This window comes from Kogia breviceps, chromosome X (assembly GCF_026419965.1).
Source record: "Kogia breviceps isolate mKogBre1 chromosome X, mKogBre1 haplotype 1, whole genome shotgun sequence".
NCBI classification, from domain to species: domain Eukaryota; kingdom Metazoa; phylum Chordata; class Mammalia; order Artiodactyla; family Physeteridae; genus Kogia; species Kogia breviceps.
In genome coordinates, this window is record NC_081330.1 from 963,135 (window position 1) to 989,823 (window position 26,689).

General features: G+C 59.7%; 4 protein-coding genes across 9 annotated transcripts; all 4 read left to right on the top strand.

Annotated features, from left to right (window-relative positions):
* Positions 1–373: 373 nt before the first annotated feature.
* FAM3A (FAM3 metabolism regulating signaling molecule A) lies at positions 374–8,566 on the top strand. 2 transcript variants are annotated; one of them, XM_059049861.2, is made up of 10 exons: positions 374–887; positions 1,006–1,078; positions 3,010–3,123; positions 3,720–3,743; positions 5,869–5,992; positions 6,095–6,153; positions 6,494–6,544; positions 6,862–6,946; positions 7,023–7,149; positions 7,868–8,566. In XM_059049861.2, the coding sequence occupies exons 1-10, from the start codon at positions 507–509 to the stop codon at positions 7,961–7,963; spliced, it is 1,134 nt and encodes a 377-aa protein (XP_058905844.1). In that variant the 5' UTR covers positions 374–506; the 3' UTR covers positions 7,964–8,566. The 2 variants fall into 2 exon arrangements, with proteins under 2 accessions (XP_058905844.1, XP_066878964.1); XM_067022863.1 differs by having other exon boundaries at positions 461–669.
* A 104-nt stretch (positions 8,567–8,670) lies between these two features.
* Positions 8,671–16,182, top strand: SLC10A3 (solute carrier family 10 member 3). Of its 4 annotated transcripts, XM_067022861.1 has the most exons (3): positions 8,671–9,982; positions 11,906–12,402; positions 14,259–16,182. In XM_067022861.1, exons 2-3 carry the CDS (start codon positions 12,214–12,216, stop codon positions 15,948–15,950), a joined length of 1,881 nt encoding a protein of 626 aa, XP_066878962.1. In that variant the 5' UTR covers positions 8,671–9,982; positions 11,906–12,213; the 3' UTR covers positions 15,951–16,182. The 4 variants fall into 4 exon arrangements, with proteins under 4 accessions (XP_066878962.1, XP_058905830.1, XP_058905833.1 ...); XM_059049847.2 differs by lacking the exon at positions 8,671–9,982 and having other exon boundaries at positions 11,690–12,402; positions 14,379–16,182; XM_059049850.2 differs by lacking the exons at positions 8,671–9,982; positions 11,906–12,402 and adding an exon at positions 12,457–12,529 and having other exon boundaries at positions 14,379–16,182.
* A 560-nt stretch (positions 16,183–16,742) lies between these two features.
* UBL4A (ubiquitin like 4A) lies at positions 16,743–19,327 on the top strand. 2 transcript variants are annotated; one of them, XM_059049865.2, is made up of 5 exons: positions 16,773–16,939; positions 17,117–17,222; positions 17,415–17,629; positions 17,744–17,850; positions 19,163–19,327. In XM_059049865.2, exons 1-5 carry the CDS (start codon positions 16,892–16,894, stop codon positions 19,272–19,274), a joined length of 588 nt encoding a protein of 195 aa, XP_058905848.1. In that variant the 5' UTR covers positions 16,773–16,891; the 3' UTR covers positions 19,275–19,327. The 2 variants fall into 2 exon arrangements, with proteins under 2 accessions (XP_058905849.1, XP_058905848.1); XM_059049866.2 differs by lacking the exon at positions 19,163–19,327 and having other exon boundaries at positions 16,743–16,939; positions 17,744–17,929.
* Positions 19,328–24,882: 5,555 nt separating this feature from the next.
* On the top strand, positions 24,883–26,468 carry LAGE3 (L antigen family member 3). Its single transcript, XM_059049862.2, has 3 exons — positions 24,883–25,227; positions 25,759–25,887; positions 26,141–26,468. Exons 1-3 carry the CDS (start codon positions 24,944–24,946, stop codon positions 26,253–26,255), a joined length of 528 nt encoding a protein of 175 aa, XP_058905845.2. The 5' UTR covers positions 24,883–24,943; the 3' UTR covers positions 26,256–26,468.
* The last annotated feature ends 221 nt before the right edge of the window (positions 26,469–26,689 follow it).

Consider the following 26,689-nt stretch of genomic DNA (forward strand, 5'->3'; position numbering starts at 1 on the left):
AGCGCGGGAGGTGATCGGGGTGCCCTGGGCGGTGTCGGGGGCGCCTTTGTGAAGGAGGCTGGGGGAGCAGGCAGGGGGTGACAGCGTGCGAGCGCGCTGCCCTCTAGAAAGCAGACGGCGAGGGGTAAGGCCGCGGAAGGCTGAGCCTGTCGGCCCCTGGCTCTTCGCATTCTGCTGTTTCCCGTACACGCTTCTGTCCCTCCGGGTTTCAAAAAAAGCACACATTTGAACTTTGAAACAATGTCTAATTACGCCCCCCAGATCCATCCGCCCCTTCCTAAACTTCAGAAATCCGAGCGCAGGGCACGAGCATAGCCCCGCCCTCAAAGCCTGGGAACGCCGGGCTCTCCCGCCTGAAAGAAGTCTCAGAGGAGACCTCGTGGGCGGAGCTGAGTAGGGAGCCCCCCCCTTGGCGGCCTGGCAGTCCGGCTCCGCCGGAGCGTGCGTCAGGGGCGGGGCCGTCTCGGGCCCCTCCCACCCGGTGGCAGGTCGCCCAGCCCCAACCGATGGCGGGGGTGGCGCCTGCGGGCCGTGCTACCGCCCTGGGCCGCCATTGCCGGGCCTCTCGCTCCGCGCCGCGGAGCTCCCTCGCCTCGCCTCGCCGAGCAGAGCGGGGCGGCCGGCCTGACGGGGTTGCCCCTGACCGAGCTCGCATCCCCCCACCGCCAGGCAAGTCTCTGGCTGGCCTGGCTCGCGTCGCCGACCTCCAGGCCCGGGGGGCCGGTGGGGGGGACCTGAGCTGGGGCCTCCCGCGCCCGCGTCCGGGAGAACCACTTACACTTCCCAGGCCCAGAGGCTTCCGTGGGCACGATCGGGAGCCTCCAGTTTCCCGAGGCCCCTCCGATCCCAGCCGGGCTTCTCTCCGCCTTCCCGAGGAGCCTGGCCAGGTAGTTGGACGAGCAAGTCGGTGCACCGATCGCGCCCGCCCCACAGCTGGGACCCAGCACGGGCTCATCATCCCTGACCCCCCACCCAAACCTGCTCTTCTGCTTTGTTGCCCCCCAGAGCGCACGGTCCACAAACGCTGCACCTGACGGCTGCCCCACCCCAGCGGGAGAAGTGGACATGAGGTTGGCAGGTGGGTGGCTTCCACAGTGAACCGGAGAGAGTTTGAAAGGAGACTTGGCTGGAGGCCCAGGTGTCCAGAGGTCTGTCTGGAAGGGCCGGGGGTGGTGGGACCACTGGGTTTGGGGTTTGGGGTGTTTTTTTAAATACATTTATTTATTTTTGGCTACGTTGGGTCTTCCTTGCGGTGCGCGGGCTTCTCATTGAGTGGCTTCTCTTGTTGCAGAGCACGGGCTCTAGGCGCGCGGGCTTCAGGAGTTGTGGCACGTGGGCTCAGGAGTTGTGGCTCGCAGGCTCAGTAGCTGTGGCGCACGGGCTTAGTTGCTCCGCGGCATGTGGGATCTCCCCGGACCAGGGCTCGAACCTGTGTCCCCTGCATTGGCAGGAGGATTCTTAACCACTGCACCACCAGGGAAGTCCCTGGGTTTGGTTTTTGAAACAGAGGACTCTGCAGAAACACTCATTCTATGACCTTGAGCAAACCCTTTCACCGCTGAGGACTTCAGCTCCCAGCTCTCTCTTTTCAGCTGTGAGATGAGGATTATAATAGATTTCTCCCAAATGGGATAACTGGCCGCTGTTTGGAAAAAGTTGTGGGAGAGAGCTCCAGGGAGCACGACGGCTGGGTGGACAGGGAGAGGCAGTGGTCTTAGATGAGAAGCTGACCATAGTGGCCCTGCGGTTGGATGTGAACCCAGTGCCAGACCTGCTGTCGCCTGGACAGCTAAGATGAAGGGGGCTTGGGGACGGATAGGTTGGGGGGTGGACTTCATACCTGCTAAAACGGAAGCATTATGAATGTATCCTGGGGAAGCTGACCCACGAGGAACTGGCTGGGAGAGTGGGGCCTCAAGAGCGGTCAGGGCTGGAGTGGTAAAATATAGTCAGTGCTCGTGAGGGTTAGTTCAAAGCTGGGAGCAGAGCAGGGCACCTATAGGTGGAGTCGAGGCAGGAGAGGAGACGGAGAGTAGGGTAAAGGCAGAGAGGACACTGTGGGACAGGAGCTGGGGAAAGTCCAGCTTTTCAGGGGAGGGTCAAGGAGGACGATCTAAGCAAGAAGGGTGAGGAGCATCCAGGTGGGCTTCCAGGGTGCTGTCCCAGAAGCCAGCCGAGAAGGGTTTCTGCGGGAGGGCTTCAGCCTGCGCGGCCACCTGAGGGGTCAAGGGGCATTAGGGCCAACAGGTAACCCGGGGCGCTGGCATCAAGAAGGTCCCAGGCGGCCTTGGCCACAAGCCGTCCTGCTGGGGTATTGGAGGCAAGGGCAGAGTGAAGCGGGTTGCGAGACAGGGAGGGAAGTCTATGGAAGGAGCCGGCGCGCAGGACTTTGGAGGAGCCGGCAGGGAGGGAAGTCTATGGAAGGAGCCAGCGCGCAGGACTTTGGAGGAGCCGGCAGGGAGGGAAGTCTATGGAAGGAGCCGGCGCGCAGGACTTTGGAGGAGCCGGCAGGGAGAGGAAGGGAGGGCGCAGAGCCCCGCCGCTGGCCGCGGATGTGATTCCGAAGGAGGCCTTTCCTCCCGCATTTTCTGAGGACGGGAGGTGTTGAAAATAGAGGGGAAAGAGGGAGACAAAGTGACCGCTACGCTAAGAAAGCCTAGCAGGGTGGAGAGCTCGGCGCCCAGCTCGCAGCAGGGGAAGGGAGGACTGCCTGGCCTTCTAAAGGCGTAGGAACCTCCTCCGTCACCGTCACAGGAGAAAGGAGGCAGGATGGCAGGGACTCGAAGACGTTGGTAGCCTCAGAAGCAGGAGGTTAGGAGGCCCCTCCACACCGCCGGGGAGAGCCAAGCTGAGCCTTGGAGTTGGAGCTCAGCTTCCTCCTTCACCCGCCAGGAGTCCCCACCTTCCTGTTCTCCACTCGCTTCTTCCCAAGTGCCTGGGGAGATCCGATCATGATCGGGAGCTCACTGGCACCTGAGGAGGCCTTGCCCGTGTCTGTCATGCCTCTAGGTCCCCTCCGCATCGTGGCCCTGGTCATCACCGTGGGCCTCACCTGGCTCGTAGCCAGCATCCTCCTCGGCGGGCCTGGCGGTGGCTTTCCTCGCATCCAGCAACTCTTCGCCAGTGAGTGTGGGACTCTCCCTCGCCCCGCTACGAGGTCCCCGGTGCGGCCGCCTGGGCCTGCAGCCTGAGGCTTGGGGTGGGGGTGGCGGTGGCCTGGGTTTGCTGTCTCTTCCTGGCAGGACACCTGTAGCTGCCCTCAGTCCGCCTCCTGGCATCCAGCACAGCCTTCCCCCTACCACCCAGCTGCTTCGGCTGGAAACGCCAGTCCCCGCTAATTAGAATCCTCTGTTCACTGAGGCCCACGTGAGGGGCAGGAGGGCTTCTGCTGAACACTGGGGATGACTCCCGAGTGGTTCCCCGCAGGCCTTCCGCTGGGTTCTGAGATGCGGAGGGGACTCGACACCTCCTTACTGGTGACACATCACCTAAGTACTTTTTGCAATTCCAGTCTGCTCTTTTCCTGGAGCAGAGAGCTCTGCATCTGAACATCATTTAGACTTGAGCAGGAACGTACATGCCAAGGTCAGCCTGGCTTAGCCCTGGGCCCCTGAACCTGACTGCCCCTCCACCTTGACTTCACAGTATAGGAGCAGGCTGCCCTGCTGCAGGCCCTGGGAAAGGTCCACACTAACAGAAACAACTCTCTGTACCCACAGGCCCAGAGAACTCAGTGACTGCAGGTAAGGCTCCTGTCACCTCCCTGCTCCTCCCCTGTGCCCACCCCTCTTACCACTTCTGTGACACCCGTGCCTGTCCCCAGCCCTCCGGGGTTTCTCTTCTCCACTTATCCCTCCGCAAACTAGCCGTCACAGCCCACTGGAGCTGCTTGCATGCTGTGAGCCTAGAAAACAAGTTACCTGCTTCCAGAATACACTAGGGGGACAGGCATAGGATAGACATTCCCGTTCCAAAAGGGAGAAATTGGAAGGAATAAAGGGGTCATCAGTCTCAAGCAAGTCCCAAACCCAGCAGGGCAAATCCATTCGATTTCAAAACATAAGAAGAATCCCTGGGCCTTTGGTGGGGGTGGGGGGGATCTGGAACGTAGGGGATGATCCTACCCTCCCTCTGGGCCTGAGCCAACTCTGGCCTTTGCAGCCATTGCTCTGCCCTTGGAATCATCCTTTTCCTCCCTTCTGTCCTTTCTCTGTCCCTTTCAGTCCAGGCTGGCAGTGTTTCCACTGGTATAAAATTCTCAAAAACTTTGTTGATCTCCTGTGCAATTCATGAGGGTCTAAGCTGTAAGACAAGAGAGTCCTCCAGATCTTTCCTGGATAACCTCTTCTCTCCATTCCTGGCTTCCGCTGACATGCTTGAGTGGGTCCACAGGTCACACGGCCCAGCTCTTCACGAACAGTTGTCCAGCCACACCCTTGGTGTTCTCTCCCGAGCCTGCTTTCTCATTTTTTGCAATATGATTAGCCTGAGAATCTTCTAGATCTTCACACTCTGGTTCCTTCATACTGAACAATTACATGCTCAATTTATCTCTCTTCCCTTACATGTTACTGGGAGCAGCAAGGAGAAACCCTCAACACTTTGCTTGGAAATCTCAGCTCAATCTCCAAGTTCAGCATTTACAAGTTGTACCTTCCACAAAACAGTAGAAAACAATTTGGCCAAGTTCTTTGCCACTTGATGACAAGGATGGCCTTTCCTCCAGTGTCCCATAGCATGTTCCTCATTTCTGTCTGAGAGCTCACCAGAAGCACTTTTAGCATTCACATTTCTGTCGACCATCTGGTCGCGATGACACGTGCGTTATCCCAGACCATGTGAGCTCTCTCCACTGCTCTTCTCTCTCCTTTCTGAGCCCTCACCAGAATCTCCTATAATGTCCATATTTCTATCAACAGTCTCTTCAAGTCAATCTAGGCCTTTCCTAAGATGCACCTCAAAATTCTACAGCCTCTACCCATTACCCAATTGCAAAGCCATTTCCGCATTTTTAGGGATTTATTACGGCAGCACCCCACTTCTTGGTGGCAGAATCTGTATCAGTTTCCTGGGGCTGCTCTAACAAAATAGCACAAACCAGGTGGCTTAAACAACAGAAGTGTATTCTCTCACAGTTCCGGAAGGTAGAAGTCTGAAATCTAGGTGTTGGAAGGCTACACTCCCTCCAGAGGCTCCAAGGAGGACCCTTACTCACCTCTGCCAGCTTCTGGTGGCCTCAGGTGTCCCTGGACTCGTGGCCGCCTCCCTCCCATCTCCGCCTCCATCTTCCCAGGGACTTCTCCTCCGTGTCTGTGTCTTCTCGTCTGTGTTCTATAAGAACACATGTCATTAGATTTAGGTCCCACGCTATTCCAGGATGATCTCCTCTTAATGAATTATAACTTCAATGACCCTATTTCCACAGAGGATCACGTTCTGAGGTCCTGGGAGTTGGGACTTGAGAGCATCTTTTGTTGGGGACACAGGTCACCTCGTAATAGAGACCAACCTCCTCGTGCCCTCTGCACGGGGCACTTTGCCCTCCCAGCAGCTTTCCTTCCCGCCTGTCCTCTGTTCCCGGTGGGGCCACAGCCCAGGCCAGCCCTCCTGCCTCCTTTCTCTCCTCCCACCAGTGGCCGAAGAGCCTCCCCGGGGTCCCTGTCACCTTGCCCTGAGGCCAGCCCCAGTGGGATACAGAGTGTCCATGGACGTGTCCCTTCCTTGGCCTGAGCCACTTCCCAACCCCTCGCCAGTCCTCTGGTCTGTGGTCACTCATTCCTCCCTGTGGGCTGGTCCTCACCTCCCCCTCTCAGATCTCAGGTGCCCCCAGGGCCAGGCCCATGGGTCACCCCTCTTGTCCCTACCCAGAGCCGAGGGCCAGGAAGTACAAATGCGGCCTGCCTCAGCCGTGTCCCGAGGAGCACCTGGCCTTCCGCATGGTCAGCGGGGCCGCCAACGTCATTGGACCCAAGATCTGCCTGGAGGACAGGATGTGAGCCCCTCGGGCGGGCGGGGCTGGGGAGGGGAGCTGGGTCTCGAGGACCGGGGTCGAGCAGGGTAGACGTGCCACTGGAAGGCTCTGTCCCCCTGCTAGGCTCATGAGCAGTGCCAAGGACAACGTGGGCCGGGGACTGAACGTCGCCCTGGTGAACGGTGAGTTGCCCGCGGAGCAGAGAGGCAAAGCTGAGCCGTGGACCTGCCGCCTCCTTCCACCCCGCCACCAGGGATTCCCGGGGGGGCCTGGGAGAGGGTCTTCGCGAGCTGAAGGCTCCACAGAAGAGGTGACCCAACGGACGAGAGCGCGGTGCAGTGAAAAACGGGATGTTTCCGGGTGGTGGGAGACTGCTTCCTGGGGAGCCCCGGGAGGGCGCCCAGTGCTGGGCAGGAGCGCCCCAGCCTCAGGTGGGCCCCAGCGGGGTCGGAGCGAGGGGCGCAGCGGCGTGAACATGGGGCTGAAGAGCTTCCAGCAGCGCGCATCCTTCCCTCCGAGCAGGGGTAAGCGGAGAGCTCATCAAGGCCCGCGCCTTCGACATGTGGGCGGGAGGTGAGTCAAGCCGCGGCCCCCGCCTTCTGACGGGGCGGACTGAGGGCACCTCCCCCTGAAAGCTGCTCTCCTCTGTTCACTCGCTGGGGCGCCTTGAGCACTTCCTGGGGTTCAGAAAAGCCGGGGAGAAGGACAGGTGTGCAGTCAGGGCCTCGGCCCTGGCTTCTCATACCATTTGGCCCCTGCACTCACTCAGCAGCCCTGGCCGGGGTGTGTCCCTGGCCTGATCATTACTTTAGTTTCCTCATCTGGAGAACGGGTTGGTGAGGGAGGGGTGCTCAGTGGTGCCTGCTGCTCCATGGGAGCTGTCCCCCCAGATGTCAATGATCTACTGAAGTTTATCCGGCCGCTGCATGAAGGCACCCTGGTGTTTGTGGCTTCCTACGATGACCCAGCCACCAAGTAAGTAATGGCCGAGGCTGGCCGAGGCCTCACGCTTCTGTGGTCACAGCTCATATCTCTTCCTTCTGTGGGGCAGGATGAATGAAGAGACCAGGAAGCTTTTCAGCGACCTGGGCAGCAAGAACGTCAAGGACCTGGCCTTCCGAGACAGCTGGGTGTTCGTAGGGGCCAAGGGTGTGCAGAACAAGAGCCCCTTTGAGCAGGTATGGGCACAGGCCCTGGGACCCCCACTGCCCGGCGCAGGCCAGTCTGCCCTCCCCTCCTGCCTGCATCCTCTGAGGTCCCCTCTGTTCACTCCTAGCACCCCCCCGCACACAGTGGCCCACACGTCTTTAAGATGCTCCTGGGGCTTCCCCGGCGGTCCAGTGGTTGGGACTCTGCGCTTCCACTGCAAAGGGCATGGGTTCAATCGCTGGTCGGGGAACTAAGATCCTGCATGCCAGGATGCTCAGTCCTGTCCCATCCCCCCAAAACCCAGCACCCCATTTCACACTGCACACCCTGCTTCCCACAGCAGAACAAGGCAAACAGGCTGTTCCGCCCGTTTCTGGAAGGCTCCGGCTGCCGAAAGAGCAGCTCAGCCCCCAGAGAAGAAACGCCCCCTCTGGCCTCGCTCTTCCCGCAGCTTCCAGGGGCTCCCCGAGGGCCGGGTGAGGGCAGGGACACACTCCCCCTCCTTCCCTCCCCAGCGTGTGCCTGGCCCACCTGAGTTCAAAGAAGGTGACCCCCCTGCACGTGCGAGGGGGCAGGCCAGGGCAGCTGCCGCCATCTTTAGATGAGAACGCTGAGGCAGTGGGACAGACAGGTGGCGGGTGCCCGAGGCTGCACGCTTGGTTGAGCCCAGCACAGGGGGACAGAGTTCTGTCTGGCCCTGGTGCCTGAGGGCTGAGCCCGTGCCTTCGTGCCCCCGCCGACCCGCAGCACGTGAAGAACAGTAAGCACACCAATAAGTACGAAGGCTGGCCCGAGGCGCTGGAGATGGAAGGCTGCATCCCCAGGAGGACCCTGGCCAGCTAGCGGCCAAGCTCGAGGACCAGACTAAGCAAGGCTGTGTGTACCCGGCCAGGAGGAGGCGCCGGCACAGCGCTGCGGCCGGACCCCATGCCCCGCCAGGAGCACTCCTGCCCCAGCACGTCAGGGCTCCAAGGCGGTGACCAGTGAGCAGACCACGCCCGGTGGGGGGGGCCGCACTGCGGCCCCATTGGCGCTCCGTCCGGGGGCCCCAGGTACCCGGCTCCTTTGCCTAAAGCTGCTCTGCTGGCTGACACCCGCCCGAGTCCCAAGCGCCTGCGGCCCCAGGTCTAGTAGCAGCTGCCTGGCAGGCCGGGGCATCTTCCGGAACCTCTGCGTCCTAGAGTGGCTCACTGCTCTGCGGGCCAGGCCTGTTTCCAGTGTGGTTCGTTCTGCTGGGCGGAACGTGGTGGCCACTCCCGGTGCCTGGCTGCCTCCCGCCTTGCTCTCGCGGGAAGGGGTGAGCGCCTGGGAGCCAGGCCGGCCGGGCAGTGAGGTTGCCAGCCCCATGGCACTTCCTGGCGTGGCGGGTGGCAGCTCCTGCGGTTTGTCTGTCAGAGGGCCCGCTTTCGAAATGGCGTCTTAATAAACTGGTGGCCCCCTGTGGAATGAGGTGCGTTCAGAGGGGAGTCGGATGGTGTTGTCCTTGAGATGTGATTCAGGCGGTGAGCAGAGAGGCTCCCCTGCGGGCGCCCCTGGAGCCTTTTGCCCTTAGACAACGGCGCAGGCCTGTAGGGACGGGGATGGGGATTGAAACCAACCCAGGAGCTCCCCCCCAGCCCCCCCGCAAGAGCTAGCGTGTCTCCCCCACAGCGTCAGCGTTAGATGCCTTTGAAATCAGGCCAGCAAGAGGCCGAGTCACATGGGCTATTTGGCATTTCTCCCAGATTGCAGTTATATTTCCCTGCAAGGGGTGAGAACGAGCAAGAAACTGCAAGGAGTTTTCTGGAAAATGCTCTGGGGTCACAAAAAGGAGAGAAGGCGTTTGGGACTTCCCAGATGGAGGAATCGGGGCGCCGGCCAGGCAGGCTCGAGGGGGCCGTGGCGGGGGCAGCGGACTTGCGAGTCCCCCCTCTAGGGGTTAGGCGCCGTGAGAGTTGTGGACACGGCATCAGGAAATGAAAGTATTTAAGGAGGTGGCAGAAGAGGAGAGAGAGGCGAGGGACGGCCCGGGAGGAGAAGCTGTGGTGGTGAGGCCATAGCCACGGCTGCCGAAGGATCAGGAAGTGGAGACGTGAGGAGGGCCAGGATTGCTTACCTGGGAGACGGTGTTCACAGGAGCTGAAACGCGGCCTGACCGTGTGCCGGGAGCTTTATGTGTCTTCATTTTTAAACAGACTTCCTGTTTTAAAGCAGTTTTAGGTTCCCAGCAAAGTTGGACAGCAAGTCCAGGGTTCCCACGTACCCAGCCTCCACTGACACGTCATCACCACCCAAAGCCCAGGGTGGACATCAGGCTTCCCTCTCGGTGTCGTACAGTCTGTGCGTTTGACAGTGTTTATAATGACGAGTACTTACCACTATAGTATCATACGTGTGTTCACTTCTTGAACCTTCTATGGTGGACATTTTCAACATCCTCCAAAGGAGAGAGACTAGTCTGATGCATCTAGATGTACCCAGTGGGGCTGCCACAGTGATCAACGTGTGGCCGGCGTTTCATTTGTACACCCTAGCGAGCAAGTGCTGCTGGTTGCTGGTGAGCCCCGTTTATGGAAGATAAACGCTCCCTGGTGTGCTCACGAGACTTTCCCGGGAGCTGGGACGTTAGAAGCCAGATGAACAGGGCCCCACAAGGTTAGTCGCTCGCCCCAAGTGAAACGCATCTCGGCGAAGGGCCACACCACAAGGCTGGGACGTGCCTCTTCCACAACTGCTGACCCAGTGGACCCGTCCCAGACCTTCGCTGCGTGCAGAGTCGCACAGATGGAAACGGCAGGCCAGCTTTATCCCCCACGTGGCCCAACGCAGGTAGGATGCCGACAGTGGTGTGGAATGCAGCCCGCCCGACCTTCCAAAGCGGAGGTACGTCTTTCTACGTCCCGCGGTCCTCTTCCGCCAGGGTTTTGTCCCCCAGGCCTACCCTCGGGAGTTAAGACATCGTCAGTTACAAGTGACAGGGTCCCAACTCAACTGGCATATGCAAAAATAAATACATAATGACAGGGGAGGGAGGCTTAATGTTCCTGTAACAGACCCCAACGCCCATGGGTGATTCCAGCTCCAGTAATGTCCTTGGGATACAGGCTCTCCATCTCTTGGCTCCGCTTTTGTTTGTGTTTGCATCCTTTTCAAACATGCTGGCTTCCCCAGGCGGGGGGAGTGACAGTAGATGTCCCAGGTTAGCAACCCCAGCAAGAAAAGAGCTCCCACCTTCCCAGTCGTTCCAGTCTGCGTCCCCGGGAACTACCTCTCATCGGTCCAGATCGGTTTACGGGTTTATCCTTGCCTCAACCTGTGTGGCTCTGATTGGCTACCTCTGGGCCTGTGCCCACCCCAGAGGCCAGTGTTGGGGTCATCCTCATGCAAACCTTGTGTGCCGAGAATGGATTAGGGATGGCCCCCCAAAGAAAACTCGGGGGCCGTGACCTGTTGCTGGGCTTTCAAAAACGCCAGTTGTCACTACATTTCCCGGTAAATACCAAATGCATCCCGTACTTGTGCTTGTATAGAATACGGCTTCCATGCATGCTGACTTATCACACGGTCTACTCGGAGGCCCCTGCCTGCAGAGCAGGAGGTAGGCACACTTTTCAGGGTCATCACTGTGACCCTGTTAGCAGGACGGTGGCAGGTCTCCCACCTCAAGCGCACGGATGTTCTTTTAGCTGTCACTATCGTTTGTGCCATCTCTTCTATCGGTCCAGATGACTTCTCTTTTGGAACTAGATATCCTTGACTGATTCGTAGAGACCTTCCTTCTCTTCTAGGGTACATGATTGATCCCCTAAGCTAACTACAAACATTCTCTTGTCTTTAATTTAGCCACCCCTTTTTTCCTGCAGGGAAGGCCTCTGAATTCCCTCACGTCGGACAGCCCACCAGCCCACTCTAACTACATTTGCTCTCCTTGACCCCTGGCACCGATCCCCGTCCAGTTGGAATATAAAAACACAGGTTTCCTCAAGAGCGAACACATCTTTTAGGTTTTCCATCCCCAGTTCTTCCAGCTGACCCATCCCCCAGCTCCCTCTGGCCAGTTTTATTTTTACCCCATCCTCAGACGGCAACAGCACCGCTGCTCTCTTGCAAACTGCAGTCTTCAACACAGCATGTGCCAAGCTCGGCCCTCTCACCTGTGCCAGCCTGCTTCCGTCGGGACACCTCAACCCATTTGAGAGGGACAGTACAGACTTTCTGGGACACCAAGTCCACACACACAAATGGCTTATGAACTGAGGCTGAAGAACAGCCTAGAGCTTTGGCCTCTGAATGTTTCTGGATCATTGACATAAATCAAACCCTGAATGTGTACCCTCACCATGTGTGTGTCTGCTTACATGTCACACGCATGTACTAAGCTGAACTTTATAGCGCACGTACACAACTAGAATTTTTAAATAAGTAAAATGTATTTAAATAAGGCTAAATTAAAATTAATAGGCTTTTATTTAAATGATTACACTTATTTATTGGAAAAATTAAATAGAAGAGATGCTACGGGTCTTTTTGGACATTCTCTGTGATGTGTCCTACGAACCTCCTGGGGGCGAGAACCTGCAAGTCGGGCGCCACTGGCCTCCATCACAGCCCTGACGAGGTCCCCCAGAGCGGTGGCTATAGCCATCGTCCTGCCTCCTCACTGCAGCCGCCCAGCAGCCTCTGGGAACACGCAAATCCCCGTGATTCTACGCTTGCTGCGTACTGTCTTCCCATGTCCACATTCCACATCCTCCCCGCCTTTTGGCCCTTCCTTATGCCATGTGTGTGCATTTCTTTTCCGTGAAGCCTCCGGACCTTGCTGGTGGCCCCCAATAGTGCTGAGAGGTTGAAAAGTTCACTGATACTACACAGTGTGGAAACAGGCGCTCGGTCGACGCTTGAACGAAGGAAGGTGGGACAGGCCGAGCCTGGGCGCCGGAGTCTGGGTCGGTCGGACTCGGCTCTCGGGCTACAGGGCGGGGCGCACTGAGCAGGAGCGTGGCCGAAACCCTGACCCCGGCCTCCCGCCACTAGCAGCGGCCCTCGGGCGTCCCAGCTCGGCTAACGTCTAAGCCTGTGTCCCAGTGACCCCAGAGGTCGCAGCGTGTTTGGGAATGACTGCGGTGCCTACCCGGAGCGAGTCGCCCCGGCGGCGACCACAGAAGGCTGGGACTCGCGACCCGGCGGCCACACGAGTCCGCACCCGGCGCCGACCAACCGGAAGGCTGCCAAGCCGGCACGCGCGCCACCTCGTCGCTCCCAGACACGCCACATCCGGTCGGGACCCGCCCGGGCTGCGAGAGGTGAGGAGGCCGCCGCGGGGTGGGCGGGGGGGTTCGTCGGCTCGGGGCGGGGCCCCGGCGGGCCGAGCTCGCAGGCGTCCGCCCGCCGGGCTGGCGCCGGCGCCGAGCTTCCGGGCCGCGGAGGCAGGTGAGAGCCTCGGTCCGGGGAGGGCGGTTGGAAGGCGGCTTCTGGCCCCGGCCGGGGAAGGGCCACCACCGCGCGTTCGTGAGGCCTGGCGCGGCCGCGGGCACCGGGAGTGGCGTGACAGAGCCCGGGACCGCCCGGGCGAGCCGCCGCTCTGCCGGCTGTGGGGTTGCAGCGCGAACCCGGCGGCGGCGCGCACCTCCTCCCCTCCCTCCCCGATTCCTGCCCGAGCTCTGATTGTGCCCCATCCGACAACTCCCGGACTCCCAGGTGGGGAGGAGACCCGGGTCAGCACTGCCAACTGCCCCGACGCCGAACGCTCGGCCCGTGTGAAAAAAGCCGCCGGCCCGGGCTTCCGTCGCCTGCCTAGCGGCGCGTCTGCCCAAACTCGAACGGCACCTCAAGCAGAAATAGTGGGGATCGGGGCCAGACCCCTCACGCGGTGACTCGAAGCCGCTAGCGGTACTGACGGGACGGGGTGGATGGCCCGTCGCCTCCTCTCCCTCTGAACTGGTTCACAGCTCCCCGGTGGCCTCAGTACCGGGTGCCTTCATCTTTCCCCCGTGAGTCCCTCTGCTTCTCCTGCCTCCCTCTTCAGTGGCGGGACTCAGGGCTGCATCAAGGCCTCCAGGGTAAGCGACGCAAACCCCAAGCCAGGAGAGGCCGTGGCATCCCGGGGCGGCAGAGCAGAACCTCACCACCTACTTGCCCTGCTCCCCCCGGCATCGGGGGGCAGGGCCAGCACCCAACCCTGGTAGGATGTAGAGAAGCAGGGGCCTCTTCCAAGACTGGGACAGCGCAGGATGGGAGTCAGTCAACAGTGATGGTGAAAGCTCACCGCGTCCCCCGTTGCTCCCGTTCCCGCAGCTGCTGTGGCAGTAGGCTGCTGGCTGCCCAGGTCGAGAAGAGCGGAAGGAGACAAGCGGCCTTCTCGGCGCCCGAGGCGCCCTGCCCCCCTAGAAACACTCCTCTCACTGGCGGTTCCAGGCCCTGCTGGGGCACATGCAGGCGGGGGAGGAGTCCCTGGGCTTCGAGCAGAGCCCCTCAGGTGTGGCTCAGCGGCTCTAGGAGCTCAAATTCTGCGACTGCCAGGGGAGCGGGGGCTCTGACAGAAGGAGGAGGACCCCCAGTGGACACGTGGCCCTATCTGACCCCTTCCTGCTGCCCCTTCCGGCGACTCCCCTGGGGAGAGGGGACCTGTTCCCTCCCAGAACCCCCATCTCAGCCCTGTCAGCAGGAAGGGAGGCCTGGTGGCCATGCACAGCAACGCCGTTCACGTGTCAATGGTGAACATCAGCCCCTGGGGCCTTTGGCCTGGTGGCCACCCACCGCCCCACGCTTTGCCGGCTGCTCTCTGCCTGGCAGGTGACACTCAAACGCCCTAACCTGCTCTCAGCGGGCCTGCTTCCTTGGCATCCCTGGGCAGTCCGTCAGAGATTTCGTCCCGGCTGTGGTACTTCGAGCTGCGTCTGAAAGCAGCTGGGGCACAGGCTAGTGGTGACAGGATTGAGGGTGGCTCTCCCAGATCCCCTGGTATCGGGACATCTCCAGGTGGTCACTGCGGTGGGCAAACCCAGGGAAATGTGCGCAGATCAGCGGGCTGAAGGCGAACTCCGAGCTGTAGGTGGCCCCTCTGGGTGAGGGGCGGGAAGCTTGGGGCAGCCGTGACCGGGGAGGGGGCAGCCGAATGGCACTCAAGGGCCAGCACTAGGCCTTCCGTTTCCATCCCCAGGCTTGCGGCAAGGGGCCCTGCCGAGTCTCCGGACAGCGGGCTTCCAGATCCTGCGCTCCTGGGCTCACAGCTGCTCACCCTCACCAGCCACCTACCTCTCCGTGTCCCTTCTCTCCTCAGGAAGAGCTCTGCCATCAAGAAAGGCAGCACAGGGCCAGGCCTTGCCCATGGACCCTTCTCAGGACGGCCCGACGGCACCGGCAGAGCTGCTCTCCTAAGCTGCAGGGGGCCCCGGCGCCCCATCTTTCGGGAGGAGCCATGGCGTTTAGCAGGGGCAGGTGCAGCTCCGTGAGGTGGCCGGGCCCGGGAGGGGGCAGTGTTTGCACAGGGCCCCTGGGTGTGCTCAGGGCCAGCCTGCTGCTTGCCAGCGTGCTCTGGGGGGCACGGGGCACAGCCAGCGCCTGTCTTAGCACGGCGGTGGGCCGTGCCGCGCCCCTGACCGGGCGCCGCTACTTGAGCATTGGGGATGGCTCCGTGACGGAGTTTGAGTTCCCAGAGGAGAGCGAGGGCATCATCGTGGTCTCGAGCCAGTACCCGGGCCAGGGCAACGGGACGGGGCCCGGCCCTGTGCTGAGGGTCACCTCCCTGGACACAGAGGTGCTGGCCGTCAAGAATGTGAGCGCCACAGCCTGGGCCGGCGGGGGCGGCTTCGTGGTGAGCATCCACTCGGGCCTGCCTGGGCTAGCGCCGCTCCACCTGCAGCTCCTGGAGCCCCGTGAGGCCCCGCCTGCGCTGCTCGAGGAGCGGAGAGATTTCTGCATCAAGGTCGCACGCGCCGAAGACACCCCTGCCACCCTTGGCACTGACTTGGCCCACTTCTCAGAGAGCCCGGTGCTCTACTTGCTCCTGCCTCTTATCTTCGTCAACAAGTGTTCATTCGGGTGCAAAGTAGAGCTCGAGGTTCTGAAGGGGCTCCTGCAGAGCCCCCAGCCCATGCTGCTGGGCCTCCTGGGCCAGTTTCTGGTTATGCCTTTCTGTGCTTTTCTGATGGCTAAGGTCTTCATGCTGCCCAAGGCCCTGGCCCTGGGCCTCATCATCACTTGCTCGTCGCCTGGCGGCGGGGGGAGCTACCTCTTCAGCCTCCTCCTTGGGGGGGACGTCACCCTGGCCATCTCCATGACTTTCATCTCAACAGTGGCTGCCACCGGTTTCCTGCCGCTGTCCTCAGCCGTCTACAGCCGCCTGCTCAGCATCCACGAAACACTGCACGTGCCCATCTCCAAGATCCTGGGGACCCTGCTGTTCATCGCCATCCCCATAGCGGCAGGCGTGGTCATCAAGTCCAAGCTCCCCAAGTTCTCACAGCTGCTGCTGCAAGTCATCAAGCCCTTCAGCTTCGTGCTGCTCCTGGGCGGCCTCTTCCTGGCCTACCACATGGGGGTCTTCATCCTGGCGGGTGTCAGGCTGCCCATTGTGCTGGTGGGCCTCACGGTGCCCCCGGTTGGCCTCCTGGTGGGTTACTGCCTGGCCACGTGCCTGAAGCTGCCAGTGGCTCAGCGTCGGACTGTCAGCATCGAGGTCGGGGTGCAGAACAGCCTGCTGGCCTTGGCCGTGCTGCAGCTGTCCCTCCGCCGCCTTCAGGCCGACTATGCCTCCCAGGCCCCCTTCCTGGTGGCACTGAGTGGCACCTCAGAGATGCTGGCCCTAGTTACCGGCCACTTCATCTATAGCAGTGTGTGTTCAGTTCCCTGAGGCCACCCCGGGTCAAGCTTTCGCCACCCCAGCCCCCAGCCTCCACCCACGGTCCCCACAGTTCTTGTGTACCAAAGGCCTTTAGTTCTCATGCACTATGCACTCAGAAAAGTCCAGGCTTATTTTTTGTACTCGTTTTTTATTCTCCAGCTTTCAGTGCCAAAGAGGCCACGCTGAGTTCAGTAGGTGGGCACTGCCTAGAAAATATATTTCAATAAAAGAGAGAAGCAAGCTTGGGTCCCTTCCAGTCTTTGGGGTCCTCTGAGGCCTGCAGGTGGGGGAAGGAAGGGTGTGGCTGGGTGTGGGCCAGGGTGGAGGGCTGGCTTGGGTGACACGGTGACCTCTGCCCAGGCTTTCTCTCTCAGCCCTCCTTCCCCATGCACCCCCTCTGAGAGTTGGGCCTCTGTTCTAGAAGGAGCGGTGGGAAGATGAGAGCGGAGGATTGGCTCCCCCGCCCGCTCCCAAGCTCAGCTGCTTTTCCGCAGGCCGACTAGAAAGAGGCAGCAGGAGGCCCGCGGGCCGCGGGGCGAGAGCTCTGCAGGGCCGGGTCATCGGCGGACTCCTGAGAGGCAGGGAATCGGCCTCGGCGCTGACCTGTTCCGCCCGCGGGCAGTGAGCGGGGGGGGGGGGGGGGGGCGAGCGAACCCCTGGCCCGCCTTCTCCCCCGAGTCCCAGCTCCCGACTCCGCCGACCAGGCCCGACTAGTTCCTCCGCCCCTTTTCATCCCCGCGGGCTCCGGGTCCGGGCCGGTCCCCGTGCGCCGGCGGTGGGCGGGGAGGTGCGGGGGAACGCGACACGGGGGGCGGGGCCGCGACGCCGGGCGCGCCGCTCGCGCGACTTCCGGCAGTTGTAGTTGGTTCTGGCGCGCGCCCGGGGCGGCGGCGCGCGGCGGGGGGCTGTAGGGCTTCGTAAGGGCCGGAGTGGACGCCGCCGTGGCCGCCATGCAGCTAACAGTGAAGGCGCTCCAGGGCCGCGAGTGTAACCTGCAGGTATAGCGTCGCCGGGCCCCGCCGCCGTGCCGGCTCACGCGGTTGGCCCCCGGGCGCAGGGCCGGGCCGAGGGCGGGGGACGGACCGGGCGGGCAGGCCGCGCAGAGGAAGCCAGGAGAGCCGCCCTCCGCGGGGGCTGCGGCCTCACGGCCTGCCTCTCTCCCTCGGCCCGGCCAGGTGTCGGAGGACGAGCTGGTGTCTACGCTGAAGCATCTGGTCTCCGAGAGGCTGAACGTCCCCGTCCGCCAGCAGCGGCTGCTGTTCAAGGGCAAGGCCCTGGCAGGTAACCGGGGAGAGGAGACGCCCGGGGAGCCCCGCGGGAAGTCAGGGGACGGGGCGTCCGGGCCGACCCCGGGCAGCAGTGGAGTGGAGGGGGCTCTGGCCACTTGACCCCAGGGGAGGCTGCATCCTCAGCCGGATGCCGCGGCCTTTCCCACCACCGTGGGCCACAGCTCCATCAATCTCTCTCGGGCAGATGGGAAAAGACTCACCGATTACAGCATTGGGCCCAATTCCAAGCTCAATCTAGTGGTCAAACCTCTGGAGAAGGTGTTACTGGAAGAAAGCAGCGCGCGGACAGTGGCCGAGGCCCCGCCCTCACCCCCGGCCGCCTGGCCTCTAATCTCCAAAGTCCTGGCCCGTCACTTCAGCGCCGCAGATGCCAGCAGAGTCCTGGACCAGCTCCAGCGGGTGAGCAGCGCGGCGTGGGACTTCCCCGCCCCTCCCAGCCGCCCGCAGCCCCTGCCCCTGTCCCAGCGTCCCCCCGACCCGTGTCGCTGAGTCCTCCGGGCCCTCTCTCCTCAGGATTATGAGAGGTCCCTGAGCCGCCTGACGCTGGATGACATCGAACGCTTGGCTGGCCGCTTCCTGCACCCTGAAGTGACTGAGGCTATGGAGAAGGGGTTCTCCAAGTAGGATTCTCGGAGTGTGGGGAGGAGCTGGGCCAGGCCACAAGCTGCATGTAGCATTAAATGTGTTCTCGTGTTGCAATTCGGCTCATAATACTAGCTGGCAGGTACGCGGGTACCTGTGTCCGGCTCTTGACCTGGGTTTGCTCCCACGTTTGGCGCTAGTGCTGAAGTGGGAGAGCCACAATCCGAGTGCAGCCAGCTTCTAGAAGTGCCTCAGGGCGAGAGGGTTGTTTACAAGGGTTCGGAGGGGTGGGCTTCGGCAGTCCATGTTCAGCCCACTGAGGATAAACCCTCGAGCGATACGTTTCCAGGCCTGCTGCCCAGCCCTGTCACCTCACCTCTGGCAGGTCCGACATTGGCAGGTCAAGTGACAGCCGGCCTTGGGCCCCCTCAAGCTGCTGCCACCAGCGTGCACTCGATGAAGGGAAAGCGTGCTGGGGGCTCTGGGACGGCACCCAGCTCTGGGGTGTGTTACCTTAGGCAAGTCCCTGTGCCGTGTCGGTCCCCAGCCACTGACTCTGCACAGTGAGGGCCACTCCTTAGACCTCAGTCAGCTTCCTTTACCCCCAACCCCCCGGGGTCGAGAGGCCGCGGCCATCCTCCCCCTTGTGTCCCAGATACAAAGTGAGGCCAAAAGCTGAGGGATGGCCAAGCGTGGCCCAGAGATGGGGTGCCCCGGCCTTTAGTGTCGCAGCTTTTCTCTGGGCACCCTTAGGGAGGACAGGTGATGGGCTCAAGGTTACTCAGCCAGGCCCCTGCACCCTGCGCTCGCCCACAGCGTGAAAGTAGACCCTTCCCCTGCCGCGTGTGTACGGGGACTTTCACTGTGCACGCCACTCGCTGCCTGCCAAGGAACCTCGGGGGGCGGGGGTCCGAAGCCGCCGGCGGGTGGGCCCTAGACATCATCGAGGCGCCTGGGCCGCCCTCCTGCCTGGGCCTCGTGGTGTGAGCGCCGGTCCTGGGCTGGGAGGACGGACAGAGGCCTGGCGGCCAAAGGCTTTGAAGAACAGACGGAAGGCCGCGGGGCCCGGGTGACAGACTTGCCTACACTCTCATTTCTCTTCCCTCAGGAAGGGTTATACTGACACTTCCAGTCACACTAGAGGTGAATGTGAGACTTTGATCTGAAAGGAACTGTATTAGCTGGGCGGCTTTTGGTTTCCAGTAATTGATTTAACCGTAGAGGAAGTTGGTTTAAGCAATAAAGGAAACGTGTTGGTTTACGAAACTGAGAAGTCCAGGGATATTAGCAGCAGATAAACAGTTTCACCAAATACCCAGTTTCTTCCTACCTCCCCTCTGCACTCTGCAGCGTCTGCTTCGCCCCAGGCCTCTGCCTCAGGATCAGAAGATGGTTGCCTGCAGCTTCCACCAAATCCCTCGAGCACAGCCAGCAAGGAGCACCTTCCCGACCTGTAGCGTAGCTTCTTTCTCAGATGCCCCCAGCAAATAAACGCTGTCCTTTCGTTGGTCAGAACCGGGTGGTGCCTCCATCATTTTGGCAGGGGCTGGGGTGGGCTTGGGCCGGCGAGCGAGATTCTCAGCGAAGGCCAGCTCCTCGGGGAGGGCTGGCCGGTGCAGTGCAGGGCAGTGACACACGCACACGCATGCTGCAGACAGACCCTGCGGGTGGTGGTTGAGTCCCTTGTGCCAGTGCCTCCCGGCTTGGGGGTGACAAAGCCATGTGCTGGGCAGTTGCACAGGGGGGTCAGGAAGTCGGCGGCGGGTAGATCAGGCTGGACAGGGAGACAGGAGTGGTGTCTTCAGGGTGTATGGTAGGCGCCTCGCTGACAGAACTACTGGGATCCGGACCCGGTCTGATTCCACAGCCCCGTGCAGCCTTCCGTGGCGTTCGGGAGCGGCCTGTGGACACGATGTCCTAGATGCCGTAAGGACGGATGAGACGGCTTCCCTGGGAGCGTGGCGTAAACGGGGGAGAGGACTGGCCCGTAAGAGACTTCACCAGCTGGAGACGCTGTGGAGGCCGCAGGGAGAGCTAGGTGTCAGAGGCCAAGAACGCCCCTCCAGGGAGGTGTCAGAGGCCAAGAACGCCCCTCCAGGAAGGTGGGGGGGGCTAGTGGTGCCTCCTCTCGCCCCAGTAGCAAGAAGGTCGCCGGCAGCGCCGACCGTGACCGCGGACCCCTGCTCCCGGAGGCTTGTCTGCGCAGCAGGGTGGAGCTATGCAGGGACAGGGCCGGGGAGGAAGATGGAGGGGGAGAAGATGCTGCCGGCATGAGAGACGGGAGGCCCGGGTGGAAAGGGGCCAGGGAGGCTCTGCTCCGAGCCCGTGCCATCGTGAGAGGAGACGGGCGACTGCACGTGAAGACGGAATGGCCGCAGGCTGCACCCCGCCTTTGCCCTTAGAGGTACACTGCAGGCTCCAAATGCTGAGATCCTTCCACAGGGGCCGGAATGTTTATCGCGGGCCCTGTACCCCTGCCCCGGAGGTGGGTGCCGACCCACCTGTTGCCCCCTGGCCCCTGGCCGCGGTAGGGCCCCGAGACCTGCTGTCCACTCCTCGCGGAGGGTCCTCAGGACCGCCGCTGACCCCCAGGGCCGCGGTGCAGTTCCCAGTCTCTGTGCTGGTCGCAGTGCCGCTAGGACACGGCAGGATGAGCGAAGGGCCCAGCCGAAGTGGCCTGTCAGACAGAAATGGTCTGGCACCTGGAATGGTGCCTGTGGTGCCGTTTCCCACGGGCACACAGGAGGCGGGGCAGGCTCGCAGGGAAGCAGCGTTTCTTTTGGGGTGGGGCTCATGGAGTTGGAAGTGCCCAGGCGACAGATCCGCCGTGCCCACAATTTGCGCCTTGCAGGCTTTCCCCGCAGGCCTGGGCGAGACCGGGCCTCACCAGCTCCGGCAGGTGGGACAGGTGCTGCTCAGCCGTGCCAGGCCCTGCCAGCAGCAGACGTGACAGCCGTGGCGGCCTCAGCCCTCTGGGTCTTGAAAAGCCTGCAGGAGAGACCGTCGCCCCTGTCCCCCTCCAGGGCCCAGCCAGAGCAGCCTCCCCGAGTTCCTGGGGACCTGCCCCTGGCCACCTCTGCTGCCGCCCTCTCCGCTTTTCCTTCCACTTGGTGGCTCGCTCCTCTGGCTCCTTTGCCGGTTCTCCCCCAACACCCCCATCTCTCACTGTCGGGGGGCCCCGAGACTCCATCCCCGGACCCCTTCTCCATGTCACTCCCTGGGGAGCCTGTCCACCTTCCCCGCCATTTCTGTTATTTGCGCCCATGTCTGTGGCTCATCCAGTCCTGTCTCCGAGGGCTGTGACTCTGAGGCCATGCCCGGCTCCCCTGCACAAGCCTCCTGTCATTCTTTTAGTGCATGTCCCAGTTGCTGGCGGCACGGGGACTGGAAGACACAGTTCCCTCCCGCCTGGCACCTGCGTCCGCACGTGTGCCCGGCACTGGAGGGCAAGACGGTGGGCCAGGCTTTTAACGACAGGAAGTGGCCGACTTTGCTTCTCCCAACCCTCCCTCCTCCGCGGGCAATCAGGCAACGGTATTTTCGGAAGAGTCCAGGGCCCTCGCCTTGTAGAAAGTCCCAGTCTGGCTTTGCCCGCTTCCTTCCTGGTTAGATTCTTCAGCTTAGGTGTTTTGAGGACAGTACCGCCCAGGGCAGGCTGTGTCCTTCTCCCTCCCCGCGCAGGGCCAGGAGGGGCAGGGGGCCGGGCTGCCCACTGTTAGGGAGGCTCGGTTTGATCACCTGGTGGTTTGATCACCTGGTGTCTCCCTAGTAAAGTTGCATTTTCCCTCCCTAATGCACAAGTAATCTGGGTGACACCATGAGACCCAGTGGCTATCTTTTCCCCAACAACCTTTATCTAACGGTTTTACCGTCCAAGGATGATCCCCAACTGGATGAATTGCATTGGTGGCTGCAAAATGGTGGTTTTCTCATGCTTTCTTTCTTTCTACAATTTTTAGTTGGCATTTCTCTATAAAGAGCTTTCCCTTTTCACAATTGTCATGGTGGACACATTGTTTCTTTGTTTGTTTTTTAAATCAATCAATCAATCAATCAATTTATTGATTTATTTATTTTTGGCTGCGTTGGGTCTTTGTTGCTGCGCTCGGGCTTCCTCTAACTGGGGCGAGTGGTGGCTACTCTTCACTGCGGTGCGCGGACTTCTCACTGCGGTGGCTTGTCTTGTTGCGGAGCACGGGCTCTAGGCGCACAGGCTTCAGTAGTTGTGGCACGAGGGCTCAGTAGCTGTGGCTCGCGGGCTTCGTTGCTCCGCGGCATGTGGGATCTTCCCGGACCAGGGCTTGAACCCGCATCCCCTGCATCGGCAGGCGGACTCTCAACCACTGCGCCACCGGGGAAGTCCCCGCATTGTCTTTTTTTTTTTTTTTTTTTTTATTCAACAACTTAGAATACAAGAGTGTCATTTTGGGGGGGAGTTTTATGGGACTATAGCATGCATAGAGTAATGTGCATAAATGGTCAATGTACAGCTCAATGGACTTTTAAAGTGAATACATATATGTTACCTTCCCTGGTGCCTCCTCCAAAAAGTTTAATAGCCTTTTGGATACTCAAATGTTCTAGCTTTGGCTCTTTCTGGTTGGCTCCCACGTCCCTTTGACGTGCCTCATCCTTTTGTTTTTCAAGCATGTCCTTACTTTCTGGCACCACAAGGTGCTCCAGGCTCATCTTGTATTTTTTCCTGCCCCATACCTAGAATCTTCCACCTCCCCAAGGACCTCTGGTTCCTTTTAGTGGAGAATGGTATTGAGAAACCAAGGTCTGGGTACAGGGTGTGTTCATTGCTACTGGAGTTTCACTGCTTCTAGACTCTTTCACTGGACAAAACTAGGAAATCTATTTTTTAAGAGTTCATACTGCAGCCCCCAATTCCAATCTGGCAGTACAGTTCTTTCTCACCTTCCCTCATTCCACAGTGATGTGACAACATCCATATATGGATGTATTTACTCATGTCCTCTACCAGATAGAGTCTACCTTAGACTCTAGCTTCACAATCACCTCAACACTATCACTGCCAACAACATAAATAAATACTGGGAATAAAGCGGAGTGTTTCTGTCCTTAGAATATATCCCATGAAGGGAGCACAGTCTGAGGGCTGAATTTGGAAGGTACCTGACTTATATTCTCTGTGTGGTTCTGTTATCAACTGGATATGCAGTTAGGCTTATTTGCTTTTGTTTATATTCAATTTTAGCTTTTTTTCACTCTTTCAAATATATATATATATATACATATATATATATATATATATATATATATACATATATAATTTATTTGTTTGTTTGTTTATTTGACTGCGCCGGGTCTCAGCTGCAGCACGCAGGATCTAGTTCCCTGACCAGGGATCGAACCCCGGCTCCCTGCATTGGGAGCGTGGAGTCTTACCCACTGCACCACCAGAGAAGTCCCTCAAACGTATTTTTGAACATATAAAATATTTGCATGGTTCAAAGTCAAAACTACACAAAAGGATATATTACAAGAAATCTCATACCCATCTCAACCCCTTATAGGTGATAATTTTCACTAGTTTCAGGGTTTTCCATCCTCCTTATTTTTTTGCCCCAATAAGCATGTGTGTCTGTGAGCGTGTGTGCAGTTGTCGTTTGCACTCTGCTTTTTTCATATTTTCATATAACAGTATATCCTGGAAATCTTTTCATTAGAGGTTGTCATTCTTTTTACTGCTGCTTAGGACTGTTGTATGAATGAACCACAGTTGATTTCACCAGTTCCCTGCTGATGGATATGTGCGTTGTGTCCAATAGTTTATTAGCAGTTATGTTACAGTGAGTAATTTAATAAATATGTTGTTTCATATTTGTAAAGTAACTTCCTACATGTGGCATTGCTAGGCCCAAGACACTGAGCTTTGTACTTGCTTAATACTCTGTTTCATCCGACAAGCAACAAACCACCTACTGCATAAACTGCACTGAAAGTGTACCAGAGACTACATCAACAGAAGTGAACGAAACAAAGGTACAATTTCAGATTCTTAGAAACGCAGCAAACTGAAATGGGCAAATGTGACGAAGGGTGCCTGGGGGTAGTATGTTAGATTGGTGATCCCGAAGGCCTCTCAGAGGTGACACTGTAGCCAAGATCTTAACATCTTTTTTTGTTTGTTTTTCCTGTACGCGGGCCTCTCACTGTCGTGGCCTCTCCCGCTGCTGAGCAGAGGCTCCGGACGCGCAGGCTCAGCGGCCACGGCTCACGGGCCCGGCCGCTCCGCGGCACGTGGGATCCTCCCGGACCGCGGCACGAACCCGCGTCCCCTGCATCGGCAGGCGGGCTCTCAACCACTGCGCCACCAGGGACGCCTCAAGATCTTAACATCTTAAAGGCAAGAAGGAGCCAGCCACGGGAGTCTGGGGACAGTCTTCCAGAGAGGAAGAGTAAGTGCAAAGGGGGAGGGGGGCAGGCCACCCTTGCTTGGTCAGGAGCAGAGAAAAGACCCTAGAGGCTGCACAGAGTGAGGAAGCAGGCGGGTGGGGGCAGAGCGTGCAGTGCAGGAGCCGGGAGCCAGGTCACACAGGAAGGAGTTCGGTTTTGATTCCAAAAGCAATGAGAAACTGTCAGGATTTTAAGCAAGGACATGATATGATGTGATTTATATCGAAAATTAAGAACTGATTCTACTGTGTGGAGAGAAGTGGGGTGATTTAGGATTTATTATCGGGGAGGTCCAACAGGCTTCGGTGATCCAGTTCAGCTCTTTGCCCTTCCTTATGATTACAAAGGAAAATAGAAAACTAACAGGACTATCACCATCGGAAATTTCACGGCAGTTTAAAAACTTATTTCTGTTTAAAAATGTCGTATAAGGTCACTGTCAAAAACCTGCAGGAAAACAGAAAAAAGGAAGTTGAAATCGCGTCACACAGTTTGCGAAGGGCCAGGGCTTTGGGAGGGAGCCTCAGTTTCTCTGCGGCCAATGGAGTCTTGGAGAACCCCCAGCCGGGCCGGTTCCGTGGGAACCCACCACGCAGCCCCTCGGCCTCATTGGGGCCTGCTTGCGCAGGCGCAAGGGACGGCGTCAGCGCAAGGGGGCGGAGCTTCTGGAAGGAGCTGTTGTCTTTCAGCCTTCGGTGGAGAGAGCGGATGGGGAGACCAGCAGCCTGGAGACAGAGTCGGAGGCGGAGCGCTGCAGCCATGCAGGCGGCAGAGGCGGACGCAGGCACAGGCAGGATGGCTGGCGGCGCTGAAGGCCTGGGCAGCCAGGGGGGCAGGGGTGTCATGGGGAGCAAGGGCGGCCCTTGCAGCGGGGGTGCTGCTGCCGCTGCAGACAACGGAGCTCTGTGTGTCGCGCCGGCACAGCACTCTCTGGGACCGGGCGGACACCCTGCACCCACGGCCAGAAGGCCGGGAAGCCGGCCACACGTATTGTATCCTACCCGAGGGCGGAGTGGGGAATGGGCTGCAGGCTGCCTGCGGTGGGAGGTGGGACGGAGGGACGCATGAATCGGGGGCCGCCTGGGGGCGAAGGGGAGGAGGGGGAGTCAGGGGCTGCTGCGGGGCGGGCTTGCGGCGGATAGATGAGAGCAGGAGACCCGGGCCGCCTGGGGGCGAAGGGGAGGAGGGGGAGTCAGGGGCTGCTGCGGGGCGGGCTTGCGGCGGACAGATGAGAGCAGGAGACCCGGGCCGCCTGGGGGCGAAGGGGAGGAGGTGGAGTCAGGGGCTGCTGTGGGGCGGGCTTGCGGCGGACAGATGAGAGCAGAAGGAGACCCGGGCCGCCTGGGGGCGAAGAAAAGAGAGCGCGGGACAGCTGGGCGCCTGGGCGGCTGGGGTGGATTAGGGCCAGGTGTGCTCGGTGGGCCGGGAGCAGTCCCGAAAGGGGTGAGGCTGGTCAGGGTGCCCTGAGACGGGGCCCAAAGCACCAGTCCGTGTGGATGGTGCCTTAACCGAATCTCCATCAGCGCCCTAAGTGTGCCTTTCCCGTCCACCTTGGAGGCGGAGATAGCCCGTGGCTCCCTGGCCCCAGATGCCGAACTGCACCATGGGACTGTTGGGAAGGAGCTCACAGTAAGCGGCAGCGTCCTGGCGGTGTAAGTTCTAGAAAGGGCTGCTTGGGAGTGGCAGCAGGTGGCCGGGCCAGTCTCCACCAGGGGCGCTCTATTGGAGACTCGGAGATAGCCCGCGTTGGATCTAGGGAGGTGGTGACGCGGCGCACTGGAGCCGTCTCCGCCTTAGTGGGCGCTCCAATGGACATGGCAGCGGCTGCGGTGTCGTAGAGGGGCAGAGCCAGGGACTGGAGGGGTTGCTACCATCACCTTGGTTTTCTTTTTCCGTCACTTTTAGCCACTGGAGAGCTGAAGATTCCCACCTCCTCCAAACTTCCATCGTCTCCTTTCTTGACCATCTTTCTCTGGTGATACGGACCATGCAGCGCTTTGGGCCCCCTGTTGCACGCTAAGCCAGGGCTAGAGAAGGGGATTAAGGTCTAAACTTGTGCCCCTTCCTAGACAGTGCATCCCTCCTAGGGCAGAGATTCCTGTAGTAGTTGCCGCTTTATTATGGGGTCCTCATCTTTTGCCTCTACTGGCCCTTGGGTGCTGAGGGTTCACTTGTCCTGTTGGGTGCTTAAATGTTTCTTAACTACTGAAAATAAAACTGAGCTACGATGCTATGTCTGACTTTATTTTCAACCACAGCACCTTTAAATATTCTTGCCTTTGTCCTTAAATTGGAGGGGAGGTTCTGTGATTCAGATAGTACAACGTAACTGAAGACAGTTTAAGAAATGGAAGAGGATAGGTCCTGTATGTCATTCAGTATTAACTACTGTCAACATTTTGGAATATTTTCTTAGTTTTGTAGTGGTATTTATGTAGTAAATGTGTAACAGTA

Bases quoted from the DNA above. Each gene is read 5' to 3' on its own strand.
- UBL4A (XM_059049865.2), top strand. From the start codon at position 16,892: ATGCAGCTAACAGTGAAGGCGCTCCAGGGCCGCGAGTGTAACCTGCAG. The intron at 16,940-17,116 runs GTATAGCGTCGC...CGGCCCGGCCAG, and splicing joins GCCGCGAGTGTAACCTGCAG to GTGTCGGAGGACGAGCTGGT. The intron at 17,630-17,743 runs GTGAGCAGCGCG...CTCTCTCCTCAG, and splicing joins TCCTGGACCAGCTCCAGCGG to GATTATGAGAGGTCCCTGAG.
- LAGE3 (XM_059049862.2), top strand. From the start codon at position 24,944: ATGGGGAGACCAGCAGCCTGGAGACAGAGTCGGAGGCGGAGCGCTGCA. The intron at 25,228-25,758 runs GTATCCTACCCG...AATCTCCATCAG, and splicing joins GGAAGCCGGCCACACGTATT to CGCCCTAAGTGTGCCTTTCC. The intron at 25,888-26,140 runs GTAAGTTCTAGA...CGTCACTTTTAG, and splicing joins AGCGGCAGCGTCCTGGCGGT to CCACTGGAGAGCTGAAGATT.
- SLC10A3 (XM_067022861.1), top strand. From the start codon at position 12,214: ATGACTGCGGTGCCTACCCGGAGCGAGTCGCCCCGGCGGCGACCACAG. The intron at 12,403-14,258 runs GTGAGGAGGCCG...TTCCATCCCCAG, and splicing joins ACCCGCCCGGGCTGCGAGAG to GCTTGCGGCAAGGGGCCCTG.
- FAM3A (XM_059049861.2), top strand. From the start codon at position 507: ATGGCGGGGGTGGCGCCTGCGGGCCGTGCTACCGCCCTGGGCCGCCAT. The intron at 6,154-6,493 runs GTGAGTTGCCCG...CCCTCCGAGCAG, and splicing joins GAACGTCGCCCTGGTGAACG to GGGTAAGCGGAGAGCTCATC. The intron at 6,947-7,022 runs GTAAGTAATGGC...TCTGTGGGGCAG, and splicing joins TACGATGACCCAGCCACCAA to GATGAATGAAGAGACCAGGA.